Source organism: Macaca nemestrina, chromosome 2 (genome assembly GCF_043159975.1).
Source record: "Macaca nemestrina isolate mMacNem1 chromosome 2, mMacNem.hap1, whole genome shotgun sequence".
Lineage (NCBI taxonomy): Eukaryota > Metazoa > Chordata > Mammalia > Primates > Cercopithecidae > Macaca > Macaca nemestrina.
Genome location: NC_092126.1, coordinates 20,978,045 through 20,994,256, shown reverse-complemented (window position 1 = coordinate 20,994,256; position 16,212 = coordinate 20,978,045). Strand labels below are relative to the sequence as shown.

Genomic DNA, 16,212 nt, shown 5'->3' with positions numbered 1-16,212 from the left:
CTGACCTCAGGTGATCCACCTGCCTCGGCCTCCCAAAGTGCTGGGATTACAGGCATGAGCCATCGCATCTGGCCAAATAAGTTTCTTAATACATTTTTCTAAATTACTATTAATTAATTTTAATCTCCAAATATTAATTCCCAGCACTCTGAAGGAAAGAGTAATTTGCCAAATGACAATATTTATTAAAGTTTCATTTATTTAATGCCTTTCTATAAAGCTGAATTTTTCAAGTAGAATTTTAGACCATAAATGTTTTTCAACCTCCTTTCACCTTTAATTCCAATTATCACTTGGGCTGGCCAAGTTTTAGTGCCTAAGTTACTTTTAAAATATAAATTCATAATAATAAATCAGAAACAAATGGCATAATTTGTACTATGCAATAGTAGTTAGCTTGTATTCATATACTTTGTTTATGAGTTAAAATACATCATTGTTCAATCACTTGAGAAAGCTATTTGGCAATATACACTACAATTTAATAATATATGCCTATCCTATGACCCAGCAATCCCACTCTTAAGGATTTTTATGAGAGAAATAAGTGCACATGTCCCATCAAAAGACATGTATAAGAATATTCATGGCACCTTTTCTTCATAATAACTAAAACCTGGGAAAACCCCCACTGTCCATGGAGAAAAGAATGGATAGATATATATCATGGTGTGTTCATACAATGGAATTCTGCAAAGCAATAAAAAAAAAGAACAAACTATGGATACTCATAGCAACATGGTTGAGTGTTGGACAAAAGAAGCCAGAAACAAAATACATAGTGTATGACTTCATTCTTATAAATTTTCATCATCAGTGATATATGGTTTGGCTGTGTCCTCACTCAGATCTCATCTTGAATTGTAACTCCCACAATTTCCATGTGTCATGGGAGGACCTGGTGAGAGGTAATTGAATCATGTGTGTGGGTCTTTCCTGTACTGTTCTTATGATAGTGAAAAAGTCTCACAAGATCTGATAACTTTAAAAACTGGAGTTTGCCTGCACAAGCTCTCTCTTTTTGCCTGCTGCCATCCGTGTAAGATGTGACTTGCTCCTCCTTGCCTTCTGCCATGATTGTGAGGCTTCCCCAGCCACGTGGAAATGTAAGTTCAATTAAACCTCTTTCTTTTGTAAATTTCCCAGTCTTGGCTATGTCTTTATCAGCAGCATGAAAATACAATCGACAAAACTAACCAAGGGTAACAGATATCAGGTAATGATTACATTGTGGCAGGGGAAGTAATGTGGCCAGGAAAAGGCACAAAGGGGTCTTCTGCAGAGCTAGAAATATTTTATATATTGATGTGGGTGGTGGTCATATGGGTGAAAATGTGTTCATAAAACTTCATGAGGCTGTATATGTACCTCATTGTACTCATTATGCATTTATACCTTAAAATATTTTATATTGGTAATTAAAAATTAGTTTTTTCCATCAATGTACTTTGGATATTGTAAATACAAATAATTTATGGGTCGCCCAGTCTCCACGTTGACAAACACCTACTACCCTCTAAGGAAAAAAATATGTGATTATATCCATTCTTATCAGTGATAACTGATAACTGAGGTAATTGGATCATGGGGGTGGTTTCCCCAGTACTGTTCTCACGATAGTGTGTGAGATCTCACGAGATGTGATGGTTTTATAAGTGTCTGGCATTTCCCCTGCTTGCACTCATTGTCTCTCCCACCACCCAGTGAAGAAGTGCCCTCCACCATGATTGTAAGTTTCCTGAGGCCTACCCAGCCATGTGGAACTGTAAGTCAAGCCTTTTTGCTTTATAAATTACCCAGTCTCGGGTATTTCTTCAAGCAGCCTGAGAACGGACTAATATATAACCCATTTGTAATATGACAAGATTGTAAGATTATAAATACAGTAATACAGGAGACCCTGATAATCACACACTTAATAATTTTCTCATCTGTGCTGTAAGGTATCATGGAAGTAGCCCTGAGCATTCTGTACATCTCATATCCCAGCTTGTAGGTGGTTACAACTAAGCTTTTTAATGTCTTGTGATGCTGAAAATGATTTCCTGGTATTACCTTTCAAATGACTTCAGATGGAACTTTTCGTATGGTTTAGCATAAGAGTAATTGGCTGCCTAAAATCTCATCCTAATTAGAAAAGGCTTACTTAACTTATTAAGTTTATACCTTGGAATTCTAAATATTTCACAGACAGAAAGATATTTAAAGCCTCAAAGAAAATTATGTGAATTATGACTTGGAGAGGTCAAGACTGCCATTTTAAGATGACAAGGACAAGTCCTTTTCATTGATCTCAAACCCCGAAGAGAGGAGGTTTTGAGATTTCCAGTGCTTATGTCACATTGGTAGTCTCACTGAGCTTAAGAACTGGACATTTTTAGAGATGCTGGCACACAGATGAAGGCAAGGACTAAAATTCATTTTGTGATGAATCCCAGATACACTGACTTTCATTCTAGGAACTTCCCAGAACTACTTTTTGCAGTTTCGTTTCTAGATATACACATTGTTTTGGCAAACAATTTTTTGCCCCCTAGTATATGTTGGACAGCATGGTTTATGATCTGAGCAGGATGCAGAAATGATCTGGTTTCTGTGAGACTTGTAATCTGACTAGGAAAACAGGATAATAATGTAAAAAAATAGGGTGATATCATAAATCATGAACTGTGAAATGAAATGATGATTTGTAAACTTACAAAAAGAAGGGTCCTTCATGAAGACTAGCATGGTTTTTTAAAGAGGTTCTGTAGAAGAAACACTGGAGCTGATCTTTGAAGGATAAATTTAGGTAAATCATAGCAATCAAAGTGTATGTTCCAGGTAGAGGGAACTTGGAGGTAAAGGTTGGGCATTGCATATTAATGGAAAAGTGATGAAAGGGAGATGACATGATTCCATGTTATAGAGATATGGGCATTCATGATGAAATGAGGAAAACAAGTTCCATTCATTAATTTAGTATTTTTAACCAATTATTTTGTGCCAAGCAGAGATCCAAACAATGAAAAAACCCATTGATGGCCAAAGATTATACTCTTGGAGTTCGCTAACTACTTAGGGAGAAATATGTCTGTGAAATATCCACCTAGATATATGTAAAATTACAACTGTTCTAAATGCATTGAAAGATAGGTTTGTGGTTTTCGGAGGTAGCAGATAGATTTGACTTAGTCAGCAAAGGCTTCCATGAAAAAGTGACATTTATGCCAATAGCTGTAAGAATGAGTAGATGGGGTGAGAAGAACATTACAGGCAGAGCAAAAAGCACGTACAAGACTATGAAGGAAGCAGCATGCTAGATAAACACATGTTAGGAAGGGCCTGGTGGCTGATGTGGAGACAGCAAGGGGCAAGAGTAATACAAGATGAGGGTGAACAGAAGGGCAGGAGTTGGACCTGATTTTGGAATTTTATACTGAGTTCCTTGAAGGATTTTCTGTGTTGTGTGTGTGTGTGTACAAGTGTGACATAATCTGTTTTGAAAGGCTCATCCTGGATATAGTACACAAAACAGTTTAAATGGGGTTGGGAACATCAGGGTGAAGGCAGGCAGACTCTATAAAGAGGCTCCTACAAATAAGCGGGGGCTGGAAAGTGGGATCCCAGAGTTTAGATGATGAGACAGGCAACAGGAATCTACTAAGGTTTTTGAGTGTGCTAATAAAAAAAAGTTTAATAAATTAGTCTGACAATAGTTAGACTAATAGTTATTGTTGGAGAACAAGAAAATCAGCAAAGAGGCTATGACACTAATGCAAGAGAGAAGGGCTCAAAGCTTAGACTAGATGACAACCAAAGGAAGGAATGGATATGGAAGACTGAATATTCTTATTTAACAACAATAGTAGCACTAATTGACATGTATTGAATACTTACAACATTCTAGACACATTAGATATTCCATTTGATTCTTACAACTACCCTCTAAGGCAAGTATTACCCCCTTTTACAAACAAGGAAATGGAGAAGGAAAGTAATTTACATAAGAAACATAGCTATTAAGTGGCAGAACCAGGGCCAGAAGCTAGGGCTGTCTTAAATCAAAGGTCAGAACCTTAGAGACTACAGACTACTCAGGCATCAATGACTTAGGGGGTAAAAGAAATGAAGCAGAGCAGGTGAAAAAGCATGAGGTTTAAAGAATGAGCTGAAGGAAAACTGATGCTTTCAAGGAAACTGACCGTGGACACAGGAAGGGAGGAGAAGGTGATGAGTCTAATTCCAGACATGCCAGATGGCAAAGTAAATGTTCATCCAGCAGGTAGAAATATGGAGGATACAGCAGAACATCTTTAAGCAGAGTCCCCAGTGGCTGGATGAGGCCACAAGATGGTTCAGTAGTCCAGTGCCAGTGTTGTGTGAGCCCTTTTTTGCCTCATGAGCATTCAGCTTATAGCTGTACCTCCTTTTTAGCATTCAAACTGTTTGAAAGAATGTGTAAGAGCCTCCTGAGCTGACATAACAGGGCCCTCCTGCTCTGAAAAGACACCTACAGTTCTAAAGAGCAAATGACTGAATATACTTTTGAACTAAACTAAGTAAATATATTAAGGAGAACAGACCGTATCATTGTTACTACCTCTCCCCGCCAAAAATCATTGATTTTTGAGCAAGTATTGAGCAATTTTATCATTTATTTGGTCAGTTGAGAATATAGTACTTTTTAGGCAAAACCTAAATAGAAAAATAAAAAGAAAGAAACTATATATGTAACCTTTATTAAATTTCCCAAACTACATCTTTTTCGTATGATAAAATAGGGTTATCCCTGCTGTGGAACAACTACACACAATATTGGGGAATCTAATGAACTGAGGTCGAACTCTGAAGGAAACTGAGCCAAACATAAATAAAATTAGGTGCCAGAAGTGAGAAAATTTTCAACACATTTCATCACTCTGCGCTCGCCAGTCTTCTGGTCTTACTTCCCTCAGATTTTCCTTATCTTCTTTGACTGAACTGCACTATTATAAGATACAACATATTGCCTAATTTTTTTTATCTTTTCTAACCTACAGCTTCTCTATATGAGTTTTTATTAGCTTTCTATGGGACATTTTGTTAACAGAAATGTATAGTATTCCTACTTACTATTTTCTTACACATACACACACAAATGTACATTTGCATGTGGACCCACACGCGCATGGCCCATCACTGGCTCCACCACACTTTCTAAGCCCCAGGGATGTACACCTCACCCTCATTCCCCTTTCTGCCAAAAGTATTCCTGTTTCTGTGGTGTTTACATTTCCAGCAAGGACTGTGTTCCTAACAGAAAATGCCAAAACTAAAAGAAGACTGGAAAACCACTGTTCTACACTACTTACTCCCAGGACCTTGACTCAACACTGAAGGTGATGTCAAGGAAGAGTGAATGGTGGCTTGACCTGGCTGGGCAGGAGAGCCCTGCTATAGGAGCTTCTTGGTTTGTTCAAAACAGGTTGCTGCTGGGCACTGCTGATTCACAATGCCTCCATGGAGCCCTAGTAAGAGTTGTGCAAATCTAAGTCATGATTATTATATGCATAAAGAGCCATTAATTAAAGTCTGAGGACCTAAGCGATCTGCCTACTTGGAAAAGAGCTGAAAACCTGGAGTGAGGAATTAAAGAAAGTGCCAGCTGCTAAACAAAGCAAACTTGACCTTGCTGATCTGCACTGAAGCAGAGATTAGGAACTAAATAGAAATGTCGGAAAGGCTCGTGCCTACAGGAAGCAATTTGGGTAATAACACAGGGAAAATGACACTGGGTTTTGTCTGGGCTTTCTTATCAAAAGCGTGATCTATAGAATTACAGCATTAGTAACATCTGGGAGCTAGATAGAAATGCAGAATCTTGGGTCCAGGATACAATTGCATCTGGATAAATATTTGGCCTATTAGACAACCTGTCTTTCTAATAAAAAGTCTCAAGCCTGTTGGATATACCATAAGTTCACAGCGGGCAGGTACTACATTTTATAGCTTTGCCACTCAAAGTGTGTCCTTGGATCAGCAGCAGCAGCAGCCATCACCTGGAAGATGATTGGAAGAGCATAATCTCCACCCTTCCCCAGACCTACTGAATCAGAATCCACACATTAACAAGATCCCCAGATGATTGATATACACAATAGAATGTGAGAAACACTGATCCTACCAGGCCACTGATTCTCACCCTTGGCTGCAAATTAGAATCACCTGGGAGAAAAAAAATAAACCCTTAATCCAACTCCTAGAGAACCAACTAGCCCCTATTGTGTCTTAGTGCAAATGAGAAAAATTTCTTTCAGAGGATGCAAACCCAGTCAGCCTCTTCATCCAGGTGCTGTTGAACAGAACATAACCTGTCCAATTCTAACTGGCAGCTTTGATGGGAGAGCTGTTTTCAAAATGCTAATGCCCAATTATTGATCTAAGAGAAGCCTGGAATACCCTAAAACAAACAAACAAAAACCCATAAATATTTTATTATAAAAAATTTCAAACATTTACAAAAGTAAAGATAACAATTCAATGAATTCCAGGTAACCATTACTCAGTTAAAATATGTTCAATCTTGCTTCATTTAAATCTCCCCCACTTCCCTTCCTACCTTGTCTCACTCTCAAGAATTGGAAAGCAAATCCTGTACAACATATCATACCATCCATAATATTTCAGCATGACTCTTTAAAAAAGATGGATTTCTTTTTTAAAAAACAAAACCACAATATAATTATCTCACCTAAGAGGTTATGATTCTTGAATACTGACTGTCATGCACGGCTTAACAACAGAAATCTGTTCTGAGAAACACATCATTAGGCAATTTCGTCACTGTGCAAACATCATAGAGTGTATTTACACAAAACTAGATAGTACGGCCTACTACACACCTAGGCTATATGCTAGCCATAGGAGCAACAGGAGCCTATTGTTCCTATGCTACAAAACTGCAGCATTTTACTGTATTAAATACTGTAGGCAACTGTAACACAATGGTAAGTATTTATGTATCTAAACATATTTGAACATAGAAAAGGTACAGTAAAATTGTTATTATAATCTTGTGGAACCATTGTCATATATCCAATCTGTCACTGACCAAAACATCATTATGTGGTGCCTGACTCTCTAACAAATATATAATCAATGTTTTAATTTTCCCAACTTTCTTGTAAATATATATTTCAAAATATTTTTAGGGTTTCTATGTTTAAGTCAGGAAGAAATAATTCCATATATTGCAACTCGTTATTTTCCCTAAAATGCTTTGATCTTTATAGGCAATCCCTCTCCTCTTCTCCACACTTTTTCTCTCCCTTTTCTTTCCTCCTTCTGTCCCCCTCCCCTCTTCCTGAAATTTATTTTTTGAAGAAAACAGGTCACTTTTCCTATGGATTTCCTAGCTGGATTTTGCTGATTATCCCCATGATGTCATTAAACATGTTCTCTTGTCCCCTGTATTTGCTGCAAGTAGGTAGCGAGATCCAGAGCAGGGACTGACAAACTCTCCCTGTAAAGGATCAGACAGTAAGTATTTTTGGCGCTCCAGGCCATATGGTCTCTGTAACTGCTATTCAACTTTGTCTGTAAACAAAAGCAGCCATAGACAGTATTAAGTGAACCTCCATGGTTGTGTTCTAACAACACTTTATTTACAAACACAGGCATCAGAAATGATTGGCCTGAGGGCTGTAATTTGCTGACTTCTAATTTATGGGCTTATTCAGATGTTGATTCAAGCTTTTAGCAAGAATATTTCATAGACAGTGCTGCACACCCTCATCAGGTGGCATATAATGCCTGATTGCCCTTCTCGTGATGTTGACCCCCATTGGTGATCATATCTAGGTGCTATCATTTCAATAGGGACTGCAAAACGGGAATATTCTTTATCCCTTTGGCACTTATTAGCTTGAGTACTTCTATAATAAGAAACTTTCCCTCTCAATGATTTTGTTAACATGGGATATAATTCATAAAGGAAAGGCAGAATAAAAGCTTTCTTCTTTCATATGTAAACAATTTTCAATATATTAAGTTGGTTACTTAGCATCTTCCAAAGGTAACCAATGAGGGATTCTTTTTTTCTTTTTTGGTATTATGAACTCTTGGGTTTAAACCTTATTAAATGCTTTCAATCCACTGTGGTTATTATTCTTACTGATGTTCCAATTATCCCATAGATAGCCAGTGGGAGCCTCTTCAATTTGACTCCTGAGAACTTTTGATATACCCTCAGTAGTCCTTGATACCATTCTTCCTATGCTATCTGTACGTCCAAATATTCCAGTCTAATCTTGTACAGTTCCTGCTCTAGACCAAAATCAGCTATATCCCCAAGGAGTCATGGGTGGAGGAACTCATTGCTACTTGATTAGTTTCTAGACTATTTCAATGAAAATATTAGGAAATGTGTATATTTTTAATAGATGAGATTTCTCATGAACCCATATTCATTCATACTGATACTTCCAATTCCAATTTAAATGAATCTCTTCTAAATTGTTTCTGTTTCACCTTTCCTCCATGCTGAAAATCCTAGTTCCCAAAGATACCTATACAATTAGTTGGTTGCTTTATTCCCCTCGCAATTCTAGCCAAGACTGAGCAGACTGGATTGAAGACCAGCTTAGGTGAGGTATAAATAAAGAGCTTAATTTCTTAGAAAAGGACTTTCGCACTTTTTGAATCTTCTGTATCCTTCTGGGTCTTAGGCTATTAATAAGTAGGCACAATCATCCCATAATGGCTCCTTCAAACTAGGGACACAGGGCCTGTGGATTTCAGAAGTTTCAGTGAGAAAGGTGGAAATCAAGTGCATTTATGGGCTGTCACCACCTACTGCTCCTATGGCCCTGGTATGGGGTGACTGTGTCAGTCAAAGGCTAATTGGCCACTCCTCTATGGTTATACAGGAAATGAAAAATGCATTTATGAACAAAAGTTGTTGCTATCAAAAGATTACACCAGAAAGGGGGTAAAAATGGAGGTCACAAACTCTTCTCATTTAAGTTTAGATGAGGGCAGGAAAGCTACATATATGAATATATTTTATCAGTATACCAATAAAGAATAGAACAACTATGTAATATATTATACAGAATATATATTAATGTATTATATATCCTATCTCCAATTATTAAACATTAAGTACCTACCACATGCCAGGCACTGTGCAAGACCCTGGGGAATCAAAGATAAATAAGACACACTCACTAACTTTGGGGGAAACAGAAATGTAAGGTAGATAAAAAGCTATTTAAAACACAATAATACCGGTGAAAAAGTGGATTTCACTCATAAAGGTAAGATTAATTCTGGACAGGGAAAATTAAGAAAGGTTTTTTTGTCAGAGCTATTTTTTTTCAGTTCGGTGGCAAAGAATAGGAAGTGTTTTAATATCCCAAGCTAGAGATTTCTTTAGCACACAGGAGGCCTGCCTCTCTGACTAGGAGGATACACCCCCATAAAGTTATTATCCAACTTCATGGGGAGATGGCGCAAGCCTGAAGCTGCCTGTAGAGGAATGGAACCACACCTCTGTTGATCATGAGCTGAGCCTGGGAGCAGAATGTTCTCCTTCCCCAATTTTAAAGCCCTAAAACAATACATAGGGCCTTTCCCTACCTAAAGGTCCATACTAGATGTCCCATAGACCACCATGAGCTTGTAATATCAGAGAAGAGAACCATGGCAGTCTTTATAGGAGAGTATAATCTGCCTCTTAAACAAGTTAATAATAAGGATGAGTCTATTCCTGAGGGTTCTCTCACTCATGCATCCCAAACATCCACTACCACCCCATCAATTCCTGTTTTAATTTTCCCAGACGAGGTGTATCAGAAGGTAAATGCCCTAATGAGAGATGCTGCCACAATATACAGGAAGGAAGACAAGGAGTGGGTGGGGGAATTTAACAAACAAACAAAATCTTCTCTATGAGGAGAGGAAAGAAAGTGAGGAAGAGATGCAAAACCAAAAACATAAGTAATAATAGAGAAAATAAAAGAGAAGCACTGATGGAAAATCACTCAGTGGGAGTTGAAGCCACCTTTATGTCTCAGACAGTTTGCAGCAGATGCTTTCATCTCATAAAACTAGGATTTCTGTTAAAATAAGTCTATGCACAAACCAGATTATTCTGACCTTAATAAGAATAAAAAATAAGAATAAGGGTTATATGACCTTAATAAGAATAAAAAACCAAGCAACATGTTATCTTTTCATGGGAGATTTAAGCTTTTGTCTTCTAAAAATGTATTTATTATGATACAATATAGAAATATCATAAGATAAATATCTGAAGCCTCTTCCACGGCTTTGATCTCCGTTAGCTTTGTTTCTTGGCCCTATTTGCCAACACAACCCAGGAAAGAAAACCTGCTTTCTAATCTCTGATGGAGTAGGGTTTATGTTTTGTTTACCTGCAGCTGTGTCTTTTTCCCCCATCTGTTTTTGGTGTATGTGCAGATACCAGTGATGTGAGACAACAAAGCTAAAGCATGTTGTTTGCATTTCTTATCAAAGAGCCTATCATATTTTCTAAATAATGAGTAAGTTTATGCTTAAGCTTCGATGCATTAAGGGAAAGTGAAACCTTAAAGGAAAAGTTCACCGGCAGCATGACTATGCTAACCATTTAAAAATATGATGAAACTCTTTAAAAAACATGAAATTGGAGTGGTACTGATTGTCTTCACGTAGGTGGGTCTGACTTGCTTGTACCTTGGGCCTTTCAGGGGAGCTTATGGCCACTTCCAGGGGCTGCACTGAAAGGGCTACCAACCAGGACAAAGGGATTTTCCAGTATCAAGTTTTGTTAACCAGAGGTAAACTATTTTCTTTCTGCCCAGTTGATTTAGTCTTTTTGTAGTTTAGTTTCTATATGTATGGATAGAAATGTCTGCTAGTATCTAAGGTCTAGAAGATTGTAGAATATCTAAGATGGAAAGAACCTTAGAAATAGTTTAGTCAGCTTTCATAGATAATAAAAATCAATGGACACAGATGGTTAAATGACTTTTTCAGAGTGACATATCTCAGTGTTGGAACTTATTGAAGATTATTCTAATTAAATATCAGAATGTAATCCTCTAGAAGAGGCTAAAATATACACATTTCAAATTAAATATTACTCTTTCTTAGGAACACATACAAAAATACTGAAAAAGTATTTTATTTATTATCTAAAAATAAGGGCCACAGAAATAGAGAAAATCAGAAGCAAAGACATATTCTCAATTTAGTATCCAAAGCAGCAATAAGAAACTTTAATAGAGTATAGAGCTTAAAGTACGAAGTGAAGGAGATATAAAATGTACCTCTTATGATGTGTTTTTTTCAGCAAAAGAATTCCTATATATTGAATACCATACCTTTTTAATTTCAGATTTCAAATGACAAGGGTTACTCTGCTGGCTGAAGAGGGATTTCTTGAATCTCTCTATAACCCTTCTTTTCAAGTTGTGGTGCAAAGCTGGAGGGAGCTGCATAAAATAAGAAAACAATCATTACAAACAAATTGTTAACACTACACAGCTGACTGAAAAGGCATTCACTGAGGACCCATGTAACAATATTCACTCAATAGGACTACATAAGAATTTGAATTTTACAGCAAATAGCATGACTAGATGCTATAATTTCTTACCCTGCAATTCAGAAGGAATATATTATTTTGCTCTTTTTCAAATGGCTGCTTCCATTTATCTTATTGTTTCTTCACTGATTGATATTATTGTTCATCTAACACATTATTTGTTAATTGCACACGTATATTGAATTTTGTGAAGAACAGCCTTGACACAGAATGATGCACTTTTATCAGATGTTTAGGTGCTTATAATATGGCCAGAACCATGCCACACACTGTAGCCGTGGTACTACAGGATCTGACACTTTGGACCAGGAAACACACATCTGCATCAGTAGTATATACAGTCAGATGCCTGTCTGGGAGTGCTCCTGAAAATTCAGCTGCAGAGAGGTCAGATTTAGGAACCAATCATTCCGGAAGAAAGAGAGGATAGATTAGTATATATTAAGACCAGACCAAGATGAGTTACATTTAGTAAGCGAGTAGTAGAAAGTCATGGTAGGATCCTAGAAAACATGGTAACAAAAAAAATGGGGATTAAAAAAATGATTTGTCATGCTTTGTAGGTTGGATCTCTATAAGAAAATCAGAAGTCCTGGAAAGCACAGAAAGATGAAGTGACATTCAGAAGAAGGATAATAGAAAAGAAATTGGGTCAGGATTAAAAGGGTCTCAGAGTGGAAATAATATTTGTTTTTATTTAAATTATGGAGAGAACTTCAAGGGAGAGAAAGAGGAATAGTCAGAATAAAGATGGCTAAGTGGAAAGGAAAATGTGATAGGAAAAGATCTCAATATTAAACAAGAATAGAATTCAAAGCTCAGATCAAAAGAAAGAAGAATGTATCAGAAATAATTATTAGCTTTTCTAGGCTCTCTTACAGGTTTAGTTGGTACCATGTGACTACTTTTGGCCAATAAAAATGATGTGTGTCACTCTGAGGATAAGGCAATTCAAAGTCAGTGTGTTTTCTCCACCTCTGTCCTCCCTATGGCAAGGGGCTTGGCATTACCATCCTATTCTGACCACGCAGCCACAAGAAGGAACAGGGCCACCTGAGCAGCCCAACTGGAACTGAGTAAGAAATAAACCTCTATTGTGTCAAGTCAAGGAATTTCAGGGTGTAAATGTTCTTGAAGCATAACTTACCTTATCCTATTTACTCAAGTTTTGTGAGACAGGAGGGCATATAAAAGATAATGGCAGAGCAAAGACTAGGGCCTACAGGGAGGGGCTCACAACACTGATTGCACGACCAAATAAAAACTTTTCAACATCCCAAACACAGTAGAATGTAGGGCCCATGATGAAGTACTGTAATTATATAAAAGATGAAAATAATTCAGTTGAAAATGTTTTAAAAATATATCTTTGGCCGAGTGCAGTGGCTCACGCCTGTAATCCCAGCACTTTGGGAGGCCGAGGCAGGCGGATCACCTGACATAAGGGGTTCAAGACTAGCCTGACCAACATGGAGAAACCCCATCTCTACTAAAAATACAAAATTAGCCAGGCATGGTGGTGCATGCCTGTAATCCCAGCTACTCGGGAGGCTGAGGCAGGAGAGTTGCTTGAACCCGGGAGCTGGGGGTTGTGATGAGCCAAGATCGTGTCATTGCACTCCAGCCTGGGCAATGAGAGAGAAACTTCGTCTCAAAAAATAAAAAATGTATCTTTGATCCTAGTGTTTGAGTCTAAATAAGTTTAATTAGTGAGGAAATAAGACTCTTTTGGAGATACTGAAGCGCTTCAGTGTACTTTGAAACGTTTTGTAGGTTGGCAGCACTGACCTCTTTTCATGTCAATATTATAGCTTCCTTTTGCCTTAATCCAGATGGGACCCCTCCCTCTACTCCCAGCAAATAGTCATAATTGTTATTGTCCTTTCACAGGAAATGAAAGGAGGAAATTTTAAAAATGTGGAAGAGAAAGAAAGAAGAGAGAGGAAGGAGGGTGCAGGGAGAGAGACATTTCTCAGCATTAAGGAGCAAATAGAAGAAAGATGAGAAGGAAAATGAGTATAAATGATATATGTGTGAGAGAGAGAATAGCAAAAGAGAAATGAATTTAACTTAGAATAGAAACAGACACCAAGGTGAGGAGCATGTGTATGTATGTTCCTAGCAGGAAGATGGGATGGAGTGATGAGGGGACCAGAAAGTACCTGGACAGAGCACAGGTTTAACATCCTTTTGTAATGCACCAAAAGTTGCCACTTCCCCAAACCAAACACCAGAGAGCAGTGTTGGCCCAGAACCCTCTGGTTGCTGCCCAGCTGACTGCAAGGGGCTGTCAAACAGAAAGGCAGCCAGCCTTCTCTGCTATGACTAACTTCTGAAAGTCTGAAACACCAGTGGGATGATAGCTTCCTTCAAAGGGGACTTAACCCACTACTGAAAGCTATGAGTATCAGATGATTAATTCAGGTACTCTGAGAATTTTTGCGATTTATTTAACTTGAGAAGCCTCTAGTTAACTTACGATTGTTTTTATTGTTTTACTGCTCCTGATGGCCTGAAGTAAGCCTCAAAAACTCATTTGAGTAAGTTAACATTCAGTCAGCTTAAGCTGCATATATATTAGAAAACTATTGATCTTACTGGAATAATTATCACAATGGACAGCACCCCATCTTTAAAGCTTTCATGCAAGAATTTAAAATTTTACACAAAATAATGACTCATGCATAGCTTAATTGCAGGTGATATAAACATAATAATATATAAGGACTATAATACTAAGAATAGAATATTAATATCTATGATTCATTTGAGCCACACACTATGACTACTCATTTATGTGCAGTCTCACTTTTTTCTTCACAAAAAACTTAAAAAGCAAGTACTATTTTATAGGTGAGGAAGTCAGAGCTTAAAGACATTATGTAACATGCGAGAATAGTTTCTGAGCAGTGCCTTCTAGCACAGCCATTATACTAGAACAGATGCCACCACAACTAGCATTACTGTAGGACAGCACTTTATAGTTTAGAAACATTTTCAGCCAGGCACAGTGGTTCATGCCTGTATTCCCAGCACTTTGGGAGGCAAAGGTGGGAGGAACGCTTGAGCCCAGGAGAGTTCAAGACCAGCCTTAAGCAACGTGGCAAGATCCACCTCCAATAAAGAAACAAATAAACAAATACTTTTACATACTTTATTTCATTTGAGGCAAATAGTCTCATAATCTCCCCCATCTTACAAATGAAGAAACTGATTCTTAAAAAGATAATTACTTCCTCAAAGTCACACACCTAAAAGCTTGGTTTTTGTTTGCTTGTTTTTACTGTACTACACAAAGTAACAAAATTAATGAAAACCGATCTGCATGTTTTATACTAGGTTTTCTCAAACTTGTATAATACTAATATTGGAATAGAATATATAGATCTGTATATGTGGAAGAATATATGGATTCTTTTAAAGAAATTTCTATATTCTCCAGTATCTCCAAGAATACATCAGAAGACTATCCATTGCTCACAGGACTCCATTTGATACTTAAGTTACTATCTAATTCTATTTTTTAAAAAGTTATTTTGACATTACTGCTTAAGAAGATATTTCCCTAAATGCTAAAACAGAATGTTCAAAGACTGTCATCAAACTAAATACACAAAACATAACACTTCTCTTAGAATTTACAAAACCTGAAAATGGGAGTCAATTTAAGAAATACAACTTTGCCCTAAATATCTCATTCTGTTAAATCTTGGTCACCCTTGCCATTAGTACAGGAGATCCAGATGAGCAGGTGTGGGTGGTTCTAGTCTTATCCATCACTACTGCTGAAAAAACATAGAACGTTTCACCAATGACAGTCAGTAGCGTAATTTTCATTGGAGGACAACACATTGCTATTCCGAACCACATTTTTTTCCATTGGCAATAACTGTGGTTGTGAAGATGGGCAATCCAAAGGCGCTTCAGATAAATGGCTTGCCTGTTCTCTAGGAGACCAATGTTTGATTTTTTTTTTTTTTTTTTTTTTTGAGACGGAGTCTCACTTTGTCACCCAGGCTGGAGTGCAGTGGCACCATCTCAGCTCACTACAAGCTCCGCTTTCCAGGTTCACGCCATTCTCCTGCCTCAGCCTTCCGAGTAGCTGGGACTACAGGCGCCCACCGCCACACTCGGCTAATTTTTTGTATTTTTAGTAGAGACGGGGTTTCACCATGTTAGCCAGGATGGTCTCAATCTCCTGACCTCGTGATCCACCCGCCTCGGCCTCCCAAAGTGCTGGGATCACAGGCGTAAGCCACTGCGCCCAGTCCCAATGTTTATTTTTTAAAAGATGCTATATATCCTGATTTTCAAAGCATCTATTTAACAAAACAATCTAAATATTAAGAATAAAGTTAAATCCAGTGCTTCTTTGGGCTGTGCAGGTATCTCCTAAGCAATAACACATAAAGACTCAAACTAAAAGGTAACATATGTACTTTAGTCACCTTATATGCCCAAAGGTAGATTTGGGGTTCCAGCAATAGAAATAAACCACTGATTTCATTCTTAGCTTGCTGGTCTTAAGATTACCATTTCAGTTTTGATAAAAACAGAGGTCAAGTCAGTAAGAAAGCAAGGTAAGGATTTTAACATCCTGCCTTATAAAATAGTTGCTTTTAGATGACTTTCACTGATCT

The 16,212-nt window shown here is 37.6% G+C and overlaps 1 protein-coding gene across 17 annotated transcripts in view; it reads right to left on the bottom strand.

The window, feature by feature from the left end:
- LOC105488951 (NIMA related kinase 10) overlaps positions 1–16,212 on the bottom strand; it is a 271,931-nt gene that overhangs the window by 10,578 nt on the left and 245,141 nt on the right. For all 17 annotated transcript variants that reach the window (XM_071090789.1, XM_071090797.1, XM_071090798.1 and 14 more), the window contains one exon: positions 11,349–11,459. In XM_071090789.1, the coding sequence (XP_070946890.1) occupies positions 11,349–11,459 (111 nt within the window). The remainder of the gene's footprint in view (positions 1–11,348; positions 11,460–16,212) is intronic.